The 25,777-nt window shown below is 46.8% G+C and overlaps 1 protein-coding gene across 1 annotated transcript in view; it reads left to right on the top strand.

Moving 5' to 3' along the window:
- Nucleotides 1-25,777, top strand: part of drp2 (dystrophin related protein 2) — a 102,892-nt gene that overhangs the window by 56,493 nt on the left and 20,622 nt on the right. Inside the window, exons 11-15 of the mRNA XM_068047680.1 lie at nucleotides 13,690-13,775; nucleotides 15,773-15,930; nucleotides 19,483-19,649; nucleotides 23,448-23,559; nucleotides 24,399-24,535. Of these exons, the coding sequence (XP_067903781.1) occupies nucleotides 13,690-13,775; nucleotides 15,773-15,930; nucleotides 19,483-19,649; nucleotides 23,448-23,559; nucleotides 24,399-24,535 (660 nt within the window). The remainder of the gene's footprint in view (nucleotides 1-13,689; nucleotides 13,776-15,772; nucleotides 15,931-19,482; nucleotides 19,650-23,447; nucleotides 23,560-24,398; nucleotides 24,536-25,777) is intronic.

Here is a 25,777-nt window from a genome sequence, read left to right as displayed (position 1 = left end):
GTTTTAATTTCACCTCTCTTTATATGATCTGCTCAGTCTGACGGTTAAGCACGAATAATAACGCATCGTGTTGTTTACATGAAATCATTATGGTAGGATCTGGTTGGCTCATTCAGCTAGCATGTTGGCCTTTACCTCTAGCCTTTGGATTCCAATCCAACCCAAACAATTGGTTAAAGATCTCTCTGGTTTCTGTAAGGATAATACAAAACAAGTTTGGGGGAATCGCAACTCAATTTCTGATGGGTGCAATTCTACCACAAAAAACTGTCGATAGTTTGGCATTAAGGTGGTAATGAGACCACAAGGGTGGCTTTTGTTGATAAGGGATGCTATTCTGAGGTTGAGTTAATGATGCAATATCAGTTGAATTTTGCTTCACATCTAGCCCATGGGAGTGGTTAATGCAGAGGAAATGCAGAAATAGTTTTACCCTAAAACAAACCATGCTGTACCTCATCTAGAGAGGCAATGCAAGAGGAGCTTGACTCTTAAAATTAACCATGCTGCACCTAACTGGGAGCTTGGTGCTGGCATTGGGTGAGACAAGTGAAGAAATGGTCATTCCCTTGCGCTACTATTTCTAATTAGGATCAGCCGAAAGAAATTGCCAACAAAGAAACAGATAATTAGTCAAGACATAGTCATTAGCAAAGTAATCTTGATTTAATAATTTATCTCTCAGACATCAGAGTTCATGACACTTGTGTGTCTAATTCCCCCACTAAAGCTGTTTTTGTGTTGGATAAGACTCATGGGCAGAATGTAATGCAACCATTTAAAGTAGGAAGGATGGTGTGGGAGGGAAGGGGAGAATCACGTCGGAACCATCCGCCCAGAAATCTGACGTGTGACGTCGTTTCGGGATTTTGTCAGCGGCGGGAAAGCACCATGGCAGTGTGACAGAAATGGCAAATGTCAAATGGAAAATATTAATTTTACTGTATGGAACTTTGCCTGAGACTTTTTACTGGACATTATTACAAATAACTTTTGAAAAAAAGCAGCACAGCGCAACTAAAGATGGCCAGGCACAAATTTGCACATAAAAAGCCAAAGGCTGACTGGAGACCGAGGTGATTACCCAGTCTAGCCAGAACAATGGGGGTGCTCTCTGATTAAATTACCTGGAATGGTTTTGTCAATGTTGATCATCAAAAACCGTTGGCACCCATTGACTTTGAAAGAGCCAAACCCTCCCCCCACTCACCAAGTATGTCTGAACAGCCTTGAATTTCAAAGATCATTCCAGAAGGTGCTGTTTCAAACAAAGAGGTGGTCACATGACATGACAGTCTGTGTAAAGCTGAGTTTTCGTGAATTGTGCCTGAGAAAGACAATTACTGAACTCCAAGAAAGGACCTCTCTCTCTCTCCAGCAAAGTCCCAGGGAAGCCTTGGTGCCTGCTACTAAGCCTCAAGACTACAGATCCTTGCAGTCAATACCCAGGGGCCATGGATAAAGCCCCTCTCCTGCCTTCCGGAACCAGAGAAGCAAGCCCGAATTGTGCACGTGGCCCAGCAAGGACTTCAAGGCTTTAACTTCAACTAAAGACATTGAAACTCAGTATTTGAATTCCATTTATTATGGACTTTACTTCAACCTCCCAACGCCGTTTTCCCCTGGTAATCTATTTGTATGTGTGTGTGCCTCTCGTGTGAATGTGGACGTAGATGCGTCATGTTTTTTAGTAATTTTAACTGGTTTAGAGTGATAAGGTTAATAAACTTACATCTTTCTTGTTTAAAATCAAGAAAACCTGTCTGATTGGTTCATTTGTGATTATAATTTGTGGAACAGGAGCAAGTGCTCACTGAGGTGGTAAGCTAAATTACTGCGTTAAAAGAATAAACCCTGTTGCGGTCAAACCAGAGAAGGGGCGAAAGGGGAGCCTGAGCCCTTTCCTCACCTGGTCATAACAGCAGCATTGCCACCTTGATGTGACGGGAAGCTATTTTAAATTGCTGAGCAGTTTCTTAATTAATTTACATCTCATTATCCTCAATTTAATGGTTGGCTCTTGATTTAGTGGATGGCAGGCAAGACACACATGCCTTCGGGTTCACAACCATTAAAAGTTGGTGGCACTGAGGTGAGAGGCTTCAGTGCTGCAATGGGGAGGCATCCCTGAGCATTGGTGCATTGGAGGGAGAGGGGGATTCGGAAGCCATTGTCAGACTGTGTTGCTGTGTGCTCTGCAAGAGGGTTCGAGGTCTCAGGAGCTCTGCAAGGGGATTCAAGATCTCAGGGGCTCTGAAAAGGGGTTTGGGGTCTCGGGGGCTCTGGAAAGGTGTTCAGGGTCTCAGGGACTCTGCAAGGGGGTTCTGAGTCTCAGGGGCTCTGGGAGGGGTTTGGGTTCTCGGGTGCTCGTCAAGTGGTGTTGGGATCTTGGGGCCCATCAAGGGGTTAGCATGGGTTTGCGGGGGTTTATTGCATTACCAGACTGTTGTGTGGAATGTTTGGTTGGTCATACTGCTGTTGTGAGGAATGTTTGGTCGGTCATACTGCTGGAAGAGAGGATCAGTTATCAGTAAGGTTGGGCACTGAGGGCCATCCGGGACTCTGCTGGGAGAATTGTTGCCAAGTCAGGATTGTCTCTTCATCATCAGTGATCTGCAGGCCCACAGGTCACCTGGCACGGTATTTTTGGACTCCTGTGACATGATGCGGCACCTCCGATGAAGCCTCTCACCTCAGTGCCACCAACTTTTAATGGTTGTGAACCCGAAGGCATGTGTGTCTTGCCTGCCATCCACTAAATCAAGAGCCAACCATTAAATTGAGGATAATGAGATGTAAATTAATTAAGAAACTGCTCAGCAATTTAAAATAGCTTCCCGTCACATCAAGGTGGCAATGCTGCTGTTATGACCAGGTGAGGAAAGGGCTCAGGCTCCCCTTTCGCCCCTTCTCTGGTCTGACCGTGAAGCTCCACAACGAGAGCAGCAGCAGGCAGCCATGCTGAGAAGTTCCCATATATGCCAGAGAGTGTATCAGACTCAAATCAGCTACCTCCAAATGACCGAACACAATTGTCAATGAAGACTATGGCTCTCCAAGGAGGCCATCACCGACTTATGTGCCTTACTGCAGGATGAGTTGTAACCTCTGGGATTTGGCAGTCACCCTATGCCAGTGGCCCTGAAGATCACCATGGCACTAAACTTCTATGCAGCTGAATCTTTCCAGGGACATGTGTGGGGTCTCCTAGGCAGCAGCCCACCGTTGCATCAAAGAGGTGTCCAATGCACTGTTCAAGAGGGCCAACGACTATGTGCACGACCAGACCAATATGACAGTCAGGCCAAGAGGACCATCGGGTTCGGGGCCATCGCTAGATTTCCCCAGGTGCAAGGTGTGATAGATTGCATGCATCTGGCCATCAAGTCTCCCATGGACCAGCCCGTCGTATTCGTCAACTGGAAGGGCTTTTATTCCATCGATGTTCAACTGGTGTGTGCCTGCTTCCTGGGAAACAGCCACAATGCCTACATACCTCAACTGTCCCACAGGGCCGCAGCTTTTCAGGCCCCCCACTCGCCTTCAGGGATGGATTCTCAGAGATGTGGGGTATGCATTGGTTTCTTATGCCTGTGAGAAACGCTTGGACTGCAATGGAAGAAAGGTACAACACTTGCCACGGCAACACTCGAGCGGCCATCAAGCAGGCCATTTGGCGACTGAAGTTGAGATTCCACTGCCTCAATCGATCCAGTGGAGCCCTGCATTATGCCCCAGCGAGGGTCTTGTGTATCACAATCGAGCACTGCAGAGGGGGAAAGACTTACCTGACAATGAGGTGCCTGAGTGACATTCCTCCACCTACAAGGAGGATGTGGACGAGGGAAACGAGCAAGCAATACTAAATGGTAAAGACCTTGCACCAAAGGCCAGGCAGATTGTGCAACATGCCAAGGAGGCAAGAGAGAACCTTATAGAGTCATAGAGTTATACAGCACAGAAACAGTCCCTTCGGCCCATCGTGTCCATGCCGGCCATCAAGTACCTAACTATTCTAATCCCATTTTCCAGTACTTGGCCCATAGCCTTGTATGCTATGGCGTTTCAACTGCTCATCTAAATACTTCTTAAATGTTGTGAGTGTTCCTGCCTCTACCACCTCTTCAGGCAGTGCGTTCCAGATTCCAACCACCATCTGGGTGTACAAAATTTTCCTCAAATCCCCTCTAAACCTCCTGTCCCTTACCTTAAATCTATGCCCCCTGGTTATTGACCCCTCTGCTAAGGGAAGAAGTTTCTTCCTATCTAACCTATCAATGCCCCTTATAATTTTGTATACTTCAATCAAGTGTGGGCCGAAGGGCCTGTTTCAGTGCTATATCTCTAAATAAAAAATAAAATAAATAAGTCCCCCCGCAGCCTTCTCTGCTCTAAGGAAAACAACCCTAGCCTTTCCAGTCTCTCTTCATAGCTGAAATGCTCCAGCCCAGGCAACATCCTGGTGAATCTCCTCTGCACCCTCTCCAGTGCAATCATATCCTTCCTATAGTGTGGTGCTCAGAACTGTACACAGTACTCCAGCTGTGGCCTAACTAGCGTTTTATACAGCTCCATCATAGCCTCCCTGCTCTTATATTCTATGCCTCGGCTAATAAAGGTAAGTATCCCATATGCCTTCCTAACCACCTTATCTACCTGTGCTGTTGCCTTCAGTGATCTATGGACAAGTACACCAAGATCCCTCTGACTCTCTGTACTTCCTAGGGTCCTACCATCCATTGTATAGTCCCTTACCCTGTTAGTCCTCCCAAAATGCATTACCTCACACTTCTCAGGATTAAATTCCATTTGCCACTGCTGCGCCCATCTTACCAGCCCATCTATATCGTCCTGTAATCTAAGGCTTTCCTCCTCACTATTTACGACACCACCAATTTTCATGTCATCTGCGAACTTACTTATCATACCTCCTATATTCACGTCTAAATCATTAATGTACACTACAAACAGCAAGGGTCCCAGCATCGATCCCTACGGTACACCACTGGTCACAGGCTTCCACTCACAAAAACAAACCTCTGCCTTCTGCTACTAAGCTAATTTTGAATCTAATTTGTCAAATTGCCCTGGATCCCATGGGCTCTTACCTTCTTAACCAACCTCCCATACGGGACTTTATCAAAAGACTTACTGAAGTCCATGTAGACTACATCAACTGCTTTACCCTCATCTACACATCTAGTCACCTCCTCGGAAAATTCAATCAAGTTAGTTAGACACGATCTCCCCCTGACAAAGCCATGCTGACTATCCCTAATTAATCCCTGCCTCTCCAAATGGAGATTAATCCTGTCCCTCAGAAATGTTTCCAATAGCTTCCCAACCACTGATGTTAGACTCACCAGCCTGTAATTACCTGGTTTATCCCTGCTATCCTTCTTGAATAATGGCACCACATTCGCTGTCCTCCAGTCCTCTGGTACCTCCTGTGGCCAAAGAGGATTGAAAATTTGTGTCAGAGCCCCTGCTATCACCTCCCTTGCTTCACATAACAGCCTGGGATACATTTCATCTGGGCCTGGGGATTTATCCACTTTTAAGCCCGCTAAAACAGCTAATACTTCCTCCCTTTTAATGCTAATATGTTCAAGTATATCACAATCCCCCTCCCTGATCTCTACACCTACATCGTCCTTCTCCATAGTGAACACAGATGAAAAGTAATCATTTAAAACCTCACCTATGTCCTCCGGCTCCACACACAGATTGCCACTTTGATCCCTAATGGGCCCCACTCTTTCCCTGGTTATCCTCTTGCCCTTAATATACTTATAAAATGCCTTAGGATTTTCCTTTATCTTGCCCGCCAGTGTTTTTTCATGTCCCCACTTCACTCTCCTAATTACTTTTTTTAGTACCCCCCTACACTTTCTATATTCCTCTAGTGCCAGCCACCCTGATATCCACTCATAGAGAAACCAATAAAGACTCACTTTAATGTATTTAGTCTTCCCCCTCCCTCCCATTTGTGTTCCCTGATTTGCGACCAATTGCAATCTGCGCTAGTGCCCATGGGAGAACATATGTTAATGAGGTCTCTGGTCACACTGGCATTGCATTAAGAGGGAAGGAGTAAGTCAGCAGCTCACAATTAAGGCATAATGTAAAATGGCTTTCAGACAATGATCGTTAGTGATTTGAACAAAAGAACATTTAATTAATCAATATATGTAATATTTCCATGAGTCCCCAAGTGTGACGCGGTGGTTTTCTGAATACATTTGCGGTGCTCCTATGTGGTGTTATCCCTGTGACAGCAGCAGTGCTGGAGGCAGGCTGCTGATCAGGCTGCCCCTTGGCCTGTGATGACTTTGATGGGCGTTCTCTGGCTGCCTGAGGCCTGGAAGGCCCCGGCTGCCTGAGGGTGTTCTGCACTGGTGCAGGATTCTCCTCAGGCGTCGCGGCTGCTGGAGCTGGGCTCACTGGCAGAGGGGCTGAGGAGCCAGTGTCCACACTCAGAATGCCCTGAGGGGAGCCCTCAGATGTGGAGGCCAGTCGCTCCTCCTCCCTTTCAAGGCTCACTTGAACCTCCCTGACGACCAGAGAAGGACGAGGAGCTGGAGAAGACTCCAGGTGCCTGATGCTTTTCTCACCTTGCCACTGCTGCGTTGAGCTCATGGCCAAGGCGATGTGTGTAGGTCTGTGGGATCTGGCTCTACATGAGAGTCACCAACATCTCGATGGAGGATCCATACACTCACATGCCTGAGACATGGCAGCAATCATGTCATGGATGGACTCCCCCACCGCCTACTCATGGCCTGCACATGGCCTCTGCATCTCCGCCAGATGTGGCCTTACCTCTCTCTACAACTCCAGCATGCCTTGTGCTGTTGATATCAGAGGCTTGACATCATTCTGGGGCTCAGCATAGGCCTGGCCACCCACAGTCCTCCAATTGTCAGAGGCCTGAGCTGATCAGCCTCAACCAGCTGTTTGGGCACATGTGGGTGATCTCACCTGCTTGTGACCCTCATTCTAATGCCGAGTGGGTACCCACCAAAGTGCAAGTATCTGCGCTGGTGGAAGGTGCAGGAGAGCCATGGAATTGTGCCTCCTCTGAGTGGTCCTCTTCCTCAGAGGTTGACAGCCGTCCCTCTGCAGCTACAGTCCCCTACGCATGCTTACCTGCATGAGAGAAAACAAACGTGCGGGTTAGGCTGTATAGATCTCATCATGCCAACCATACATGATGTGGGTCCCCAGAAGTTCTATGTATTTCGATGGAAGATAATCCTCTCTGCCTTGCACAGAAACTCCAGTCTCTCCGTCTAATATTGCGCAGCTGCCCTGGGTCCCCAGCAATTCCAAGGCGTCCTACTCAGCTGGGATGAGGGTACGCAGATCCGAAAGGCCTCCGCCAGTCTGGACTGCCTCCCTCCTGTTGTGGGCCCTCTTGTCCTGCAAGAGGAAGGATGGAGATAGTAAAAATTTGCAAACAGATCAGCATGATAGTTCTGTTAGTGTCAGTCCTTCAACACCGCCCCCCCCCACCCCCCGGGGGATCTGAAATATCTCCAGCTGACACACAATGTCGGGGGGTTAATGGGGATGAGCTATGAACGAAGGTGGTCTCTGGCTGAGTTGCAACCATGCATCTGTCAGGACGAGGTAACACCCTAGCCCCTTTGCCATCGCCATGGTAGTGCAACTCTTCCCATATCGCGCACCCTCCTGTGTAGTCACATGCAATCCCAAAAAGGAGATTGTATGGAGCGCTCGCCTTGGCCGAACACAGGAGGTCGTTGACCCTCTTTCGGCACTGCACCCAGTTTCAGGGGGTGACCCCATGGTTGCTGGCCTCCTCAGCAATCTCCACCCAGGCTTGCTTGATCAGGTGGGAGGACCTCTTCTTGCCATCTGTTATGCTCACGTGAAGTGTAGCAAGTGAAAATACAAGAACTCGAACTGAAGAGTTATAAAAATGGACATTTCTTTTTAAAATTCGACAATGTGCTGGAAAAAATGGCCACCGAAGGTCAAACTGTATATTCAAACAGTCTTACTATCTGGTAAGAACAAAAGGATGCATTCAAAGCTAGGAGGTGTCAATTACACCCATCCTGAACCCATAAAGAGATATTTTTATTTAATTCTGAAACAAAGAAGTTGTGAAGTAGCCACATCCTGGGCCATTGTTGGTCACCACAAGAAAAAAGATCTATGTCTCCCAACAGAGGCAAGATGTGAGACTATTTTGATCTTTAAAGTAGCTCTCTGGGGAGAGAGAGAGAGAGAGAGAGAACGAGAGAGAGCGAGAGAGAGGGAGAGACCCAGGAAAAACATCACAAAAGTCTGTCCAGCTGAGAGTTGGGAGAACATCCAGCAAGCCAAAAGAAGATGCCCTGCTGTGAGTTCTACACTTCAACTTGTGCAGCAGAGAACTGAAAGTGATCCCCTGTCTTCAGACTGAAATTTCAACCAACAGAGAAATCTACAAACAACCCAGGCCTGCAACTTTAAAAAGAGAAATAGACCTCCGAGACGATTCAACAGGTTTACCGTGAACCCCAAAAACCTACCTACCTTCAAACCACTTGCCCCTTTTCTTCTCTATCTGCCTCTTCTGATGTGTGTGCGTGTAAGTGAATGCGTGTGTGTATGCAGTTGTGACCATTTCAGGAGTGAATATTTGCTCAATAAATAAATAATTTTCTGTTTTAAACATATAAGCAGCGGTGGGGGGGGTGGGAGGGCACTTCAGCACCTGAGCAGGCCGCCTGGTAATACATGGCAGTCTCCTTGAGGGCTAGGGCAGAGCCATCCTGATCGGGCACACTGTGCCCCACAGACCACCCACCCAGCAGTACGGGCCACCCCCACCAAAACACCCCCTGCCCCTTCCTGTCGCTGTCTGTTTATTTGAATAATAACCCTCGTAACAAAAACACTTGCTGCTGTAAATTAGGAGTTGAATAGTGGGGACCACCCACATCCATCATCACATGGCTGTAATACATCACCGAGGAATAAAACTTCCTGCCTTTCTCTTGCAGCCTGAATCTGCAGGCAGGCATCACTAAACCATGGGGCCAGCCTGTGTCTTGTGTCTGCCATCCTGTGTCGTCCTGCTCGGAGGGTTGGGGAGATCCAGGAATCAGTCCAGCACCGTTTTCAGCTGCACAAAGCTGCTGATGACTCTAAGGCAGGAGTGCATGCAGGGCTGGAAGGCTTTTAAATATGGAGCCAGCACTTGCTGCAGATTCATCTAAGGCCGTAATTGGTGGCTCGAATCCTGCCCCAGCCACATAATTGGAGGGGGGGTCCGCGTCACCACGATGCAAAATGGCCATGCACTGTGTGATCGCAGTGGGGCGGCTGCCCATGTGACAGACGGGAATGGCGCCCATTTCAGAGGAGGGCTCATTAAAATCAGCCCCATGTGTGTGTTCTTGATAAGTCTTCCACTCAACCTCAGTGATTCCCACAAGTTGCAGCCAGCTGTGCAAGATCGGCATCTAGGAGGTCTTGCCACTAGCATGGGTCTTTTCACCATGTAAAAGCAGCAAAAATTGCAGAAAAATGCACTTGTACCCATATATGGGCTGGAACTTAACGCCCCTCCCCCCAACCCCGGGAGCAGGCTAGGAAGTGTGGGGCATAAAATAGGGAGGAAAGCAGGGGTGCTGTGCCTGTCACCTACCTGCCCCGCTGCTATTTTACCAGTGGCAGAGGAGGTAGAAAACAGCCTGCCCACCCTTAGTCTATTTGAGGCCCTTAAGTGGCCAATTAATTGTTACTTAAGGGCCACTTCCCGCCACCACTGCTATTTTACCAGCGTGGGGGTGGGGGAGAGCGGGGAGCAGTGGGGGGCGCTGCAGCACCTGAGGAGGCCACCTGGTAATACATGGCATTCTCTTTGAGGGCTGAAGGGGAGCCATCCTGATCAGGCACCCTGTGCCCCATGGATTGCCCGCCCAGCAGTACGGGCCGCCCCCGCTATAACACCCTCCACCCCGTCCTACACTCCGGCCACTACCACCAACCCCCTTCCCTCCCCTCCCCACTGGCACCTAGCCGTTTGTCCCTGGTGAGGCCCGAAACCCACTTACCTTTTTGGAGGCCGGCGTCCATGTTCCTCTTCCTGCTGGGTGCAGTCCAGCAGTGGCCACCACTCCAAATGGCGCTGCTGGGACTGAAGAGCTGCTGCCCTCCGATTGCCTCTGAGGTGCAGAAACCCGGACTGAAGCCAAACAGGCTTCAGCCACGCAAAATAGCAGCGTGGCTTCCAGGCCTAGAGGAGGTGAGCCGGACCCCGGCTTTTCAGCCGGTGGGCGGGGCAACTGCGTCACCATTAAATTCCACCCATGAACTTTAATGAAGATTGATTTTATTGATGATATTTTGAGCAGGAAGTATTAATTTGTTTAATACATCATTGGACCGGATTTTGTGTTCAGCTCGACATCAGGTTCTGTGGCAGGGGATGAGTTTGGGGGGTGGTGACCGGAGAAGCGGAGCAGCAGCAGCTGCCACGGAACGCAATGCCGGGATTGCCGGGCCCAATCCTCCATGGCAGCACCTCCACTACTCTGCAGCAGGACCCTAGTTTAAATATTTAAAATATAGCTATGCATAAATTTCAATCTCATCCCCGCGATCTTCCCATTGTTCCTGACATGCCTTCACTTTCCCATCCACAAGAAGCTGGCATCACGAAGGAGGGGAAGAGGTCGCCTCTGCGCTCTGTTTATAGATGGGAGGGAGGGAGCAATGCTGTATTTTGTGTATAGATGGGAGAAATGGGGTATCTCTCCATTCTGTGCAGATGGAGGGGACAGGGGCAACTCTGCATTCTGTGCATAGATGGAGGGGACAGGGGCAACTCTCCATTCTGTGCAGATGGAGGGGACAGGGGCAACTCTCCATTCTGTGCAGATGGAGGGGACAGGGGCAACTCTGCATTCTGTGCATAGATGGAGTGGACAGGGGCAACTCTCCATTCTGTGCAGATGGAGTGGACAGGAGCAACTCTGCATTCTGTGCATAGATGGAGGGGACAGGGGCAACTCTGCATTCTGTGCATAGATGGAGGGGACAGGGGCAACTCTGCATTCTGTGCATAGATGGAGGGGACAGGGGCAACTCTGCATTCTGTGCATAGATGGAGGGGACAGGGGCAACTCTGCATTCTGTGCAGATGAGGTGGACAGGAGCAACTCTGCATTCTGTGCATAGATGGAGGGGACAGGGGCAACTCTGCATTCTGTGCATAGATGGAGGGGACAGGGGCAACTCTGCATTCTGTGCATAGATGGAGGGGACAGAGGCAACTCTGCATTCTGTGCATAGATGGAGTGGACAGGGGCAACTCTGCATTCTGTGTATAGATGGAGTGGACAGGGGCAACTCTGCATTCTGTGCATAGATGGAGTGGACAGGGGCAACTCTGCATTCTGTGCATAAATGGAGGGGACGGGGCAACTCTGCATTCTGTGCAGATGGAGGGGACAGGGGCAACTCTGCATTCTGTGTATAGATGGAGGGGACAGGGGCAACTCTCCATTCTGTGCAGATGGAGTGGACAGGGGCAACTCTGCATTCTGTGTATAGAAGGAGTGGACAGAGGCAACTCTGCATTCTGTGCATAGATGGAGGGGACAGGGGCAACTCTGCATTCTGTGCATAGATGGAGGGGACAGGGGCAACTCTGCATTCTGTGCATAGATGGAGTGGACAGGGGCAACTCTGCATTCTGTGCATAAATGGAGGGGACGGGGCAACTCTGCATTCTGTGCAGATGGAGGGGACAGGGGCAACTCTGCATTCTGTGTATAGATGGAGGGGACAGGGGCAACTCTCCATTCTGTGCAGATGGAGTGGACAGGGGCAACTCTGCATTCTGTGTATAGAAGGAGTGGACAGAGGCAACTCTGCATTCTGTGCATAGATGGAGGGGACAGGGGCAACTCTGCATTCTGTGCAAAGATGGAGGGGACAGGGGCAACTCTGCATTCTGTGCAGATGGAGGGGACAGGGGCAACTCTGCATTCTGTGTATAGATGATGGGGACAGGGGCAACTCTCCATTCTGTGCAGATGGAGTGGACAGGGGCAACTCTGCGTTCTGTGTATAGAAGGAGTGGACAGGGGCAACTCTGCATTCTGTGCATAGATGGAGGGGACAGGGGCAACTCTGCATTCTGTGCATAGATGGAGTGGACAGGGGCAACTCTCCATTCTGTGCAGATGGAGAGGACAGGAGCAACTCTCCATTCTGTGCATAGATGGAGGGGACAGGAGCAACTCTGCATTCTGTGCATAGATGGAGGGGACAGGGGCAACTCTGCATTCTGTGCATAGATGGAGGGGACAGGGGCAACTCTGCATTCTGTGCATAGATGGAGGGGACAGGGGCAACTCTGCATTCTGTGCATAGATGGAGGGGACAGGGGCATCTCTGCATTCTGTGCATAGATGGAGGGGACAGGGGCAACTCTGCATTCTGTGCATAGATGGAGGGGACAAGGGCAACTCTGCATTCTGTGCATAGATGGAGGGGACAGGGGCATCTCTGCATTCTGTGCAGATGGAGGGGACAGGGGCAACTCTGCATTCTGTGTAGAGATGGAGTGGACAGGGGCAACTCTGCATTTTTTGTATAGATGGGGGAAGGGGCAACTTTGCATTTTTTGTATAGATGGGGCAAGGGAGCAACTCTGCATTCTGTGTATAGATGGGGTGGGGGGACAGGCAACTCTGCATTCTGTGTATAGATGGGGTGGGGGGACAGGCAACTCTGCATTCTGTGTATAGATGGGGTGGGGGGACAGGCAACTCTGCATTTTGTTTGCAGGGCTGGCTTTTAAAAATGGCGCCTGCACCTGCTTCCGCAACAAGTGATGCCGTTCATGGTATCGCCTACGCCGCCCCTGCCACGTGATGGGGGTACGGCCGCCGTCAATATGTTAAGTGGCCGCCCGCCACAGAATCATGGCAGTGCAGCAGCACAGGTCCCATACAGGCAGCCACCATTTTCTACATCCGCCACTGCTTTTGGCAGTGGGTCAAGATCCGGCCTGTTTTAACTGTTCTTAAAATGTTGGTCTGTTTTATAACAAGAGAAGTGAATTCTGTTATGTCCCATCTGACACTACACAGATCCCCAATTGCTAAATGATTGAATGCACCAAGAGCACAAAGATCAGGAAGCTCCCAAAATTGATTACTGGCCTGCCCTGAGTTAGTGCAATTGGTCGGGTCCTGAAATTGGATCCAGTGCCTGTGAGCTAAAGAGCATAAAATTATCCAGAGTTCCCATTCCTGATTACTATCCAGCATCCTGCTGGAGGTGTACATGTGTAAATGTTGGATGAAGACAAGATTGAGCTAGGCTGTAATGTTTGCCACCATCAGGTACACTGGCACCACTTGTTGTCAAAGCTCGCGTTTAAACAATGGTCATTGCAGCCAGATGGCTGGCCCATATAAAATCAGAATCATATCACAACATTAGGCAGAGAGAAAAGCAGTATAAACTCTTGGAACTGTTTGCTTTCCAAAGCATTTCTGTTTTTAAAAAGGATACTTTAATAGACATAGTCAAAATGCAAAAATATTGAAAAAATGCAAATAAGGTTTCACTTCCCGTAATGTTTTTAGATGCCAGCTGTTTCAGCTTCTTACATTTGGAATCATTTTTATTTATTGTTCTTTCATTCCTCCTTAGTGGTCGCAGTGGCAAGATTCGAACTTTGTCCTTCAAGACTGGCATTATCACATTGTGCAATGCGGATTTGGAAGAGAAATATCAGTGTAAATATCAGACAGAAAGATGAAAAGGAAGACTTGGATTTATGCATCCTCTTATCACATTTCCCAGAAGCATCTCAAGTGATTCATGTACAATGCATTAGCGTCAGCATGGCTCAGTTGTTAGCCCTCCCACCTGCATTACAGCAATGCCATCCTTCAGATATTATTTTAGAATGAGGACTTTCTACCTACTCTGGACCATGTTAAAAATTCCATGGCAATATTTGAAGAAGAGCAACATCCCTCCCTCAACCTATACAACACACAATAACAGTTCATGTCATTGCTGCTTGCTGGATCGTGCTGCATAAAAAAATGTCTGTTGCCTTTGCCTTCACAACAAGGTCCTGCAAAAAGTAATTCAATCTATCTGGTGAATTCTGAGACATGTGATATGATGCTGTATAAGTGCAAGGCTTTCTTTACCTTTTGCTTTGAAGTATCGCGGATGTTATGTAAATTAATTCAGATTAAATTTAATTATGCAAATGTTTCTGCCAGGTAAAAACATTTGCCGAAAGGAAGCTCTGTCTCAATGAACTACAAGTAGCTTATTAAAAAATGCCAATCAGCACAAACCACTGTTAGACTTCCTGGGGTCATGGAGCCAATTCAGGAACTCCCTAAGGCTGATTTCTAGATTCGAACCCTGTAGTCAAGAAGGAAAGACCATTATCACAGATTAGATGCTTCCCTTTTTTGAAGGCCCGTTACAAAACAGCATTAGGAGGAGCCTAGGAACAGATTGAGCATTATAATTAGAGAGTGGTGTGAAAAAGGAGCAAACAATCAAAGAAAAAGATGTAATTTCAAAGCTGGTCACTTACCAAAATGTAAACTGTAAATGTTACCTTATCTGTGGGAAGGGAGGCAATTCCAGACTGATTGAATCAAACTTTCTTCTCACATGTCAGATATAAAGGTCTGACATGAATTGTGTTTGTGATATTCAACACTGCTCCTAATGGGGCAAGTCAGCAAAGGTTGTTTTAGTGCCAATTGCCTTCAAATATACTGTGCCAGAAAGAGGGGCAGCTTGGCTGATGTTGGAAATGCAATGTTACAGTGATGCAGCAGGGAGTATTCCTCTGAGGTCAAGGCACATATTGGGATTGAATTCTGAATATTTCCAGCATTTTCTGTTTTTGGTTGGGATTGAATGGGAGCTTTACCCTGCATCTAACCAAAGTTACATCCTAGGTTTGAATGCTTAATAAGGCAGTGCAGAGGAAGCTTTCTCTATATCTAAACTATGCTGTTACTTATCTGTGACTGTTAATAAGGCACAGTAGAGACAATTGGACTCTGAACCTAATCCATTGCTACATCTGACCCAAGAACATCTGATGGTGAAGTGCAGAAGGAACATTTTCTGTATCTAATCCATGCTGTACTGACGTTGAAAGTACTTAATGCTGATACTGGGTGGATAGAGTGGGAAAGCATTCCATGCCCTTGCACAAATGCCCCTGACCTTAGTAGGTACAATGATTCACAAAAATCACTCCTCAAAGAAAAATACACTCAGAAATATTTCAAGTGTCAAGCCATTACTAATTCCTTGACCCAGTACACCATCACAAATGAGAATATGTGGCTACAATTACAATTAATGTGCACACTGCAAAAATGTTTGTGTGTGTGTGTGTGTGTGTGAGATGTGGGGCGGTGGGGGGGGGGTCTACCAAAAGAACAATTCAAGTGCAATCACACAAGATGGAATCATGCACTTTATGAATGTTCTAATGTACGTTTCAACAGTGACTACGTGTCAAATGTATTTAATTGGCTGTAAAGTGCTTTGGAAAGTCCTATGGTCATGAAAGGTGCTATTTAGATCCAAGTGGTTCCTTTCTCACTGCTTCCCCCACCTCCACCACCTCCATCGCTCCATGCACGCCAGACAGCGCTGCGCTGGAGGAAGCCAGTACACAGTCACCTTTTTGAAGTCAGTTGCTTCACCTTTGTAACCACCCTAATAATTTTTCCTTCCATAGACTTGTACAAGCAAGTGAGCAACTCAGCAAGCCTGTGCGATCAGCGCCACCTCAGCCTTCTCCTACATGAAGCCATTCAGATCCCGCGCCAGCTGGGTGAGGTGGCAGCATTTGGAGGAAGCAACGTGGAGCCCAGTGTCAGGAGCTGCTTCCGGTTTGTAAGTTTGTCGTGAGCTTTTTCCAGGGAAGAGGGGTAGGGTTAAGAGCTGGGATTACCTGAGAAATGTGGTCTCAGGAGTATTGTGGAAATGCTTATACCTCACTGCCTTTGAGATTTGTTCATGTTCAAATGTAACCCTGCCTCCAGTTCACATGCAAAGTCTTGTGATAAATCTTAATTTATTCTTGCTCCTTTATTTCATCACTAGTCAAATTAATAACTCAGTCATTTTAACACAGATCTCAAGATTCAGCATCACAAAATAAATGAACAAAAAGAAATAGAATTGGAAAAATTCATGCACAGGTTTCCAGCTGTAAATTGTAGTTAATGAGCCTCCATTCCAAGGGTGAAAATTAGCCTTAAAAAGGGAAGGAACTTTGGACTTGCAGAAGATAAACATTGGGCTTTGCAACAGAAATGCCTCCTGCATAAAGATTACTATCCACTGAAAAAAGTACTGTCTCAGATCTCTGATCGATCTATTTTAGAGCCCTAGTTTATTTAGGTTTGATTTGAGTTTAGATCTGTGGGAATGAAGTTCTTTTAATGAAAAATGATGATACCTACTTTTCTCTGTAATAGCCTACCTACTAACCATATCTTAATCTTACAACCCACATGTTTCACATCTCATTTACCGATTAGGCACACTACAGCCTGCCGGACTGAACATTGAGTTCAATAATTTCAGAGCATGATGGGCTCCATTTTACTTTTATTTTTAGTTATTTTTTCTTTTTCCTTTTTAAAAATTTTTTTTTGTTTATTTTATTTTATTTCATCTTAGTTTGTTCAGTTTGCTTACCCACTGTTTTTTTTCATGTTTGTACTTGCTGCTGTTCAATTTTCAGTCCATTAACACCCTATCTGTACTAATGCTTTGTCTTTCAACACATCATTAACATATTGTTTGCCTTTGCTCCACGACCTTCTGGTCAGTTATTCTGTGACCTTGTCCTATCTACACCTTCTCCTTTGTTATCTCTTGCCCCACCCCCGCTTTACTTGCTTATAATCTTTGACATTTCTAATATTTGCCAGTTCTGAAGAAGGGTCACTGACCTGAAACGTTAACTCTGCTTCTCTCTCCACAGATGCTGCCAGACCTGCTGAGTATTTCCAGCGTTTCTTGTTTTTATTCCACATGTTTCACAGCTGCCCATTCTCACATTTTCACAGCATGGTAGCAGCACCTCACAAGGATGCTCTAAGTGATGTTGCCTAGACATTGTGGGTCCATGCTCCATAGCAGGATGATTACCAACTTAAACAAGAGTGAAAATACCCAGGAATGCAAGATTCAGAGAGGTCACTGAAGTGCATAAGTTCATTTTCTCACAGTCCAGTGTCTCAGCCGTTATGTGTGCTGAAGCACATGAAGCAGTTGGGTGTGAATTTGCCACCAGCCTCTTCCTCTAGGCAGAAGCTACAGTAAGATTAGCATTCTCTACAGCTAGAATACAAATAGACTATTCCTCACTCCCGGGCAGGACAGCTATGTCCATGATCATGCGAAGATATATCAGCAGCACAATTATCAGCAGCTCTTTGAGAGCTCTTCTCTGAGACTTTCTATTTTAATCAACTTTCTATTTTAATCAACTTTCTATTTTAATCAACTTTCTACTTTAATCAATGTTTCTAGTTCCCCACCTTTTTCCTTACAATCTGTGCATTTCTATCCATACATTTTGCTTCAGCAATTTTTCCTTCTATTGCCTTTCCTTACTGATTTTTCTTTTTTACTATCTAGTCCTGTTTAACCTCTTTGAAAAGCTCTTATTCCCTGAACCTCTAAAACTTATTTTCCCTTCCAAGAGGTCTATTCTACTCTCTTGCCTCGCCTACTATATTAAGTTAAATTGTCCCCACATCCCTTGTTGCCCTCCCTGTTAGGATATCTCAGCACCTTTTCAGTCTAGGCCACCCTGTTGATACAATTGACTCCTACCCTAGAAATGTCCATATGCCCTGGGAGTCTGAACCATATCCTTCTACACAATGGCTTGGATTTGTCTCTGCTATATTTATTGGTACCGTTTCCCTCCCCACCAGATGTAAATTACAGTAGGGGATCAGGGCCTAGCAAATCACTCCATCTTCCAGTCATCCAACTATGTCACCAATACTTCTAGGGTCCACCAGGAGGGGGTGGCGGTAATCCTTAGGTGATAGGGTCATGTATAACACACTTCCCATTCGGTATCAGACCTAAAAGCTGCTCATCTGTCTTTTACCTTCAGAGCTTTGCTACCCATTTAGCTTGTTCCACTTCTTCAGGTGCTGCAGACAGACTAATCCTGCCAGAATAATTCTCTGATAGCATTAACTGGCTCCTTCTTGATGGCAGGGATCCCACCAGGAGCATGCCTTGCATGTTTAATGACCACTAATCTGGAGAACTGAGTGAGGGTCATGGTGGGGTCTAGAGAGCAGGCAGAACTCTTACATTTATACTCTTGGGATAGGAAGAGTAAAACCAGCCATTCACTCACTGTTTTTGTACAGGATAGTGTATGGCTAGTAATCTTGAGATTGTTATTTTTGAGGTCTTCCTTCTTCTTCTGTTGCGTTATCAGGAATATACATTTGACATTTATGAAGCTATTATAAGACATCCATTCATACATCTCTTTTCTGAAGCTATTATAAATATAGGTGCACATTCATATATATTTTATGAAGTCATTGTATGATTAAGGGTATATTCATATAAATATTTAGGTATAGTTACATACCTTTTATGAGTCACTGCACCACCTGACTGTACAGTGCCTGCTGGATGAATGTGTCACCACATCAGTTCTGATGAAGGGCCACTGACCTGAAACATTAACTCTGCTTCTCTCTCCACAGATGCTGCCAGACCTGCTGAGTATTTTCAGCATTTCTTGTTTTATATCACTACATCAGCCTAATTGCAATGGGGACAAAGTAGGTCAGGAGGCCAAGGCAGCTTATTTAGCCCTTGGCTTTGGGGAGTCATCCTGAGGGTCACATTGGTTGGGCTGAGGGGATAGTAACTTTTCTTCTTAATCTAATTCCTAACTTATAGAGCTCTCTTTGCAAAATCTGACTTCTTCCCTACTTCATTGATTCTGACATGAACCCTAACATCCAGCAGTTCTCCCAATACTTCTAGACCTGCCTCATTTGCCCTGACACCTGGAATACAAAACCCTTTTAACCTCCCACTACCACTGCATTCCTGCAATCAACTTTTCGATTCCATCCCATTCCAATAACATATTTTCCACAGTGCCATAGCATTTTACATTGTTACATTTTCGATATTGGGTAAAATCATGCATCCAGAAATGTTTACTATTGCTGCCTGTAATTATCTCTTAGCATACTTAACAAAGCACAATCCTTCCAGTGGCACTGAATACTAGAGCTTCCAATCAGCCTTGTTTCAAATAGGTTAAGCCAGGCAGCAGTATAATGCACATCAAAAAATCTAGACTGGAGAGTATGTACACAGTCTGGACTTGAAGATTGCATCAACTCAATGGCTGTAGCGTGTTCTTTACTGTACTATCTCCAGGTTAATGATAAACCAGTAACTGAAGCCACCCAGTTCCTGGAGTGGATGAGATTGGAGCCCCAGTCGATGGTCTGGCTGCCTGTCCTGCATCGTTTAATAACTGCGGAAGCTGCAAAACACCAAGCCAAATGTCACATCTGCAAGCTATGCCCAATCAAAGGCTTTAGGTAGGTAAACACAGCCAATTATCATTATATTTACTTTTTTTTATCAAGCCATTCAGTTGAACAAAGGTATTCTACTTCTCAATTATTTAACAGAGCTGTTATTAAACTCTGTGGATGGTGAGAAGTGAGTAGTGTAATGACTTATGATACTGTTCTCTCTACATTGAATATCTGCATTTGATTCTAGGCTAAACTGATTGGGAGAAAGCATAGACACAACCACCAACAAATTGATGGTTGGCCTGTCCGTCCAATAGGTCATGCATACAATGTCAAGCCCACATGTCTTTGATCCATCCATTCCCACCAATTATTATTCTTGATTATTCAAGCAAACTATCTGGTTTGGTGGTTCTCAAACTTTTATAAGCCTGTTGGGTTCTAACTGTAGACACTGAGAGTAGTAAATCTTTTGCTCCGGTTTCTTTCTATCCTCCTTCATTGGTTCTGCATTCACACGTTTCTCTCACTCTCGATCTTGTGTTTCTCTTTCTGCTACAATTTTGTTTCTCTAGTTCTGCTTTTTGCTGTCTGCTTTACTTTACTTTTTTTCTCAACTTTAAGATGCATCGAATTACCTAGAATGTACAGCACTGAAACAGGCCATTTGGCCCAACTGATCTATGCTGATGTTTATGCTCCACACAAGCCTCTTCCCACCCTTCTTCATCTCACGCTATCGGAATAACCTTCCATTCCTTTCTCCCTCATGTGTTTATCTATCCCCTTAAATGCATCTATGCTATTTGCATCAACCACTCCTTGTGGTAGCCTGTTCCACATTCTAACCATTCTCTGAATAAAGAGGTTTCAGCTGAGCTCCCTATTGATTTATTAGGAACTTTCTTTTGGGCCTCCTTATCTCGAGAGACAATGGATACGCGCCTGGAGGTGGTCAGTGGTTTGTGAAGCAGCGCCTGGAGTGGCAAGGAGCAGGCATAGCTACGTTTCATAAAGACCATATCTCCAATACCTGGATGAAAACGTCATTTAATCTTCGTATATTTATGCCCTCTCAGTTTGGTCTCCCCCACAAATCTAAATTTTAGTTTCTCACTTTCATCTCTCACCCCACCCTTAGCTCTCTTTCTCTCTCTCACTTTGTCTCTTTCTTCCCTCATTTTCTTCCCTTTATCCACTGATGACCTGTTTTTTTCAAAGTGACTCCTGACAATGCAGAGCATGCGCAGAGCGATCGCGGGTGTCATCAGTGCGTGCGAACATTTGCCAGCTTGCCAGTATGAATGCGCACATGCACGCACATGACATCACCACGCAATGACGTCCTCACCCTTCAATAGCCGTCTCCATTCACCCCTACTCCGTTCCCTCCCACCATCCCTGCTTCAATTGCCACTTCACCCAACTCGACCGGTCACTACCCACCAAGCCGCTCCCTTCCCTCAGCCACTTACTCCCCCCGCCCACTTCCCCCCCCCCACCTCAGCTACTCACTCCCGCCCCACTGGCCGCTCTTCCCCCTCGGCCGCTTGCTCCAGGCCTCCCCGCTTCCCCCCCTCACCCACTTGCTCCCACCCTCATGCTTTCTCCCCAACAACCACTTCCCCCCTCAGCCACCGCTTACCCCCCCATCAGCCGCTCGCTCCAGATCTCGCCATTGCTCTCCCCCTCACCTCGACCCATCATTCTCCGCTCCTCATTCCCCCCCCCCCCCACTCTGCCCTGCTTTCCAGCCTCTCTCTCCCTGCTTTCCTCCCACCTCCAGCCACTCAATACAGGCCGCACCGCTTCCCTTCTCTTGGCCACTTGCTCCCACATCACAGCATTACCCCTCGCAGCCCACCTTGCTTCTTTGGACGGCACAACGGGGAACGATCGAACGTTGGAGCAAGTGGCCGAGATATGTGAAGTGGCGCAGCCTGGAGCAAGTTGCTGGAGGGCGGGGGAAGCTGGGAGAGAGCAGCCGGAGAGCGGGGTGGAAGGGGGGAAACGAGGAGCAGGGACTGAGCAGCCGGAGGTGAGGGGAGCACCGAAGCTGGAGCGAGTGGCTAAGGGAAGGCAGCGGGGAGCAAGCGGTGAGAAGACGGGTGCAGGAGGGAGCGGCAAAGAGAAGTGCAAAGGCAGGAGGGAGTGGGGCACTGTTGGGGGTGGGATGGAGGCAATGGCAGCCATTGAGGGGATTTTTGGGTTGAATTTGTTTTTTGCGATAAATTGAGCAGTGCCATTTTTATGACTTGGCAGCTGCCTGGACATCGCAGACAGTGACGTTTCAGTGGAAGAGGCTGAATTTGCGCGTGTGCTAGTACTGCGCCACCTAGTGGTTGCATTGTCAGCAAACACAGCCTTTTTGTTTTCTTCTTTGTTATTTTGCCTCCAGTTATTTCACTGTACTTCCCACTACATTGGAGAATCCGTGTCAAGATAGGGAGTCAGATAGGCTCAGCAATCACCAAAAAAGAATTTCATGAAGAAAATGTGGGAGTACAGCTTCAATAAGAGCAAGCGTAGCTTCACACACAGTGCATGCAGTCACCACCTTGCCAATTCATTTTCCACAAACTGGCCAGGATTTTATGGGCCCCCTGAGGCAGGGCCGGAGTGGGAGGGGGGGATGGAGAATCGTGTCGGGTGGCAGGGAGCAGAGGGCCTGTCGTCTCCCCATCGCCAAGAGATCTTCCTGGGGTTGGTATAGGCTAACGATGGCCTTCCCACTAGAGGCCATTTGAGGCCCTTAAGTGGTATATTAATGGCCTCTTCCCACCACTGCTCAGATCTTACCAGTGGTGGGGGTGCACTGCCACATTGGAAGGTCACCTTGTAATACAGGGTTCACTCTCTGCAGGCTTGTGGGGGGATCCCTCCTCTGTGGGAAATATGTGGCCCATGGAGGACCCCCCTGGGAATCACCAGCCCCCAGGTGTCCCTCCTCCTAAACTTCACGACTACCGCCTTTCCCCCCATTGCCAGGGCCTTCCAGATTAGCCCCGGTGACTCCACTTCATCTACCTCTGGTCTTGGGTTCCTGCGCTGGGCGTGGGTCTGAAGCCTCTACAGTACCGGCAGTGGCCACCGCTCCCAGTGGCGCTACCAATACTGCTGAGCTTCCAGCCCTCTGATTGGTGGGCAGCTCATGAAGGTGGGATCCGCATCTTAAAGGGGCGGGGATCCCAGCTCGTGAAACTTTGATATTAAAACACCAGAGGATCATTCTGGGGGAGGCAGGAAAAGGCCAAGGCGGGACTCCCCCAGCCTTTTCGACCTGGCACCAGGAACCCCACTTCCTACACAAAATCCAGCCCATTGAGTGAATATTATGTTAGTATTATTTGTTGTTAAACAAATGCTGATATCCAGTTGGCATCTCTTAATGGAGACATCACTATTGTGACCTAAACATCCTCTTTATCCAATTGTACCTTTTAATTATATTTCCCTTCAGTGAGGGCATTTACACCATATCAAAACCAAAGAAAGAAAAGTAAGGAGTTAACATGTCAAGAGTCATTGGTTGCATTTGTACTGAGCTGGTATTCTTGCCTGTGCTTGCTGCCTGCTTTGGCACTGGACTCTTGTATATTGGTATATACATTGGCACTGTGTTCATTGTCACTGCTCACACTGGCAAATAACTGGTAGTCTTGCTCATGTATTGCTGCTTGTTGGTATTGGCTAGCAATCAGATCAGTCTATGAATGCCAGCTTAACATTTTTGTCAACAAGATATCTCTGTGTATTTTTTTTTAATTGTTGCTGTGCAGAATTGTTTTTCATTTGATTCTTGTTTCATGTTTAATTTCTATTCCTTATTGTCTCTAAAATCTATGTTTTCTGCTTCAGATACCGCAGTTTGAAGCAGTTTAATGTTGACATCTGCCAAACATGTTTCTTGACAGGAAGGGCAAGCAAAGGTCACAAACTGCACTATCCCATCATGGAGTACTGTGCTCCTGTAAGTAACATGTACCATTATATACACACTCACAAAGAGCACTATTCTCCATGCAACACTGTGCATTTCCAACTGTTATAGCCATAACTGGCAAAACATCATGACCAATATAATTCTGCACTTGGTCAGATCTTAGCTAAATGTTGTCAAGTTTCTGTTTCCAAGGTGAAATTCCTCTGTTGAACAGATTGACACTATCAAGTGGTTTTTGACTGAAAGCAATAGTAATAAATGTTTTGAGCGATGGAAAACTCTGGGCTTAAAATCATGACCAGAATCTAATGCTATAACCAGCAGGTTATTGTGCCTCCTTACCAAGATCAATTTTTTAAGGTATATTAACTCACCCTTTTTTTCTGGATCTCTCTTAAGTACAGACTATTTTAGCCAACACGGCAGGCAGACAACCAGGTCCAAACCTCTACTAAACAGTTGTATTGACTGCAAGAAGGTGTATGGCAGCAGGTTCAAGATGAATTCCTCCATTACCTTTTTTCTCCATTCCAGATGTCAGGCCCCCCAGCACCACTACCTATATCACAGGTGAAATCTAAGAATCACATGTGAAAAGGCCTGTCTTACAATCATCCGACAGTATGAACACATACCACAATTTTTCAGTTTTCTAGACCAGCATTAAGCTAAGAGCAGTCTTGTACTGCACAATTATGCTAAGGGGAACTGCACTGAGCCTTCTTCAAACTAATTTTGCTCCAGATCATTATGACCAGCAGAGGGAACAGGCATTCACCTTGATTCAAATCCAAATCCCATTGGTGAAAAAAGTGTTCTACTTGATTATCTCAACTGGCACTTAAGTGTGTTCACTTTTCCCTCAGACAACATCAGGAGAAAATGTGCGGGACTTTGCCAAGACATTGAAAAACAAGTTCAGAACAAAACACTACTTCAGTAAACATCCACAGAGAGGGTACCTACCTGTCCAATCAGTGATGGAGGGAGACAGCATTGACACGTAAGTCAAACACATCAACACAAAGTTTTCTCACTACCATCTTTCTCTTTACCTTGAATTAAAGTTTTTAAATTATTTATTTCTTCTTATCATGGTGAATAATTTTCTTTGAAACACTAAACACAGTTGTTACTTTCTACCTTTACCAAATATTGTTTTATGTTTTTCTTTCCTTCTTTCCTGAAAATGTTAACACACAGTTGCAGCAGTTCCACAGGTAGGCCTCCAACTGGCCACTCTTCATGCGTAGGGCTATACTTCACCTTCCCTAGCCCATGGGATGCTGAAGCCAAATGTAGTGGGCTGGATTTTAAGCAGCCCTTGATGTCATGATTCATGGCGGGAGGAGAGCCTGAAGATGGCTCCGGATGAGGCCTGCCACATACCTCGACGCTGGCAGGGCCCGGCCCGATCCTCCCATGCGGCGGCGAGGCTCCGTGGTGGCCCGCCCACCCGCACCCCCACCCCCCCCGGCAACTGGCCGATGGGACCGCAATATGAATATTTAAATCAATAAAATTAATTAATTTAAATATACTCACGTGTGATCTTGAGGATCCGCCATGACCTTCAGCACAGCAGCCAGCACTCCCGCGCGTTCAGATCCCCATCGGAGAAATGAGATGAGAGACTGATGGGGAGGGGGAGAAGGTACGTTTATCAGTACGGTGGGGGGGGGGGGTCAAATAAATGTCGTGGGTGTAGGGGATGGTGGGAAGGGTTGTACTTTAAACTTCGTGCAGTTACAGGGGGCAGGTCAGATGTTAAAGTTAAGTGTTTTGGGGGGGAAGGGCAAATAGCTAATGTGATTACTATGGGGGGGGGTGGGGGAAAGGGGCGTTGGAACTTTATTTACATAATTCTGGGAGTATATCTCTTTAAAAATTTAAATATTAGGGCGGCACAGTGGCGCAGTGGTTAGCACCGCAGCCTCACAGCTCCAGGGACCCAGGTTCGATTCCGGGTACTGCCTGTGTGGAGTTTGCAAGTTCTCCCTGTGTCTGCGTGGGTTTTCTCCGGGTGCTCCGGTTTCCTCCCACAAGCCAAAAGACTTGCAGGTTGATAGGTAAATTGGCCATTATAAATTGTCACTAGTATAGGTAGGTGGTAGGGAAATATAGGGATAGGTGGGGATGTTTGTTGGGAATATGGGATTAGTGTAGGATTAGTATAAATGGGTGGTTGATGTTCGGCACAGACTCGGTGGGCTGAAGGGCCTGTTTCAGTGCTGTATCTCTAATC

This window comes from Heterodontus francisci, chromosome 15 (assembly GCF_036365525.1).
Source record: "Heterodontus francisci isolate sHetFra1 chromosome 15, sHetFra1.hap1, whole genome shotgun sequence".
NCBI classification, from domain to species: domain Eukaryota; kingdom Metazoa; phylum Chordata; class Chondrichthyes; order Heterodontiformes; family Heterodontidae; genus Heterodontus; species Heterodontus francisci.
Note: the sequence above shows the minus strand (reverse complement) of the source record. Positions and strands in the feature narration are given on the sequence as shown.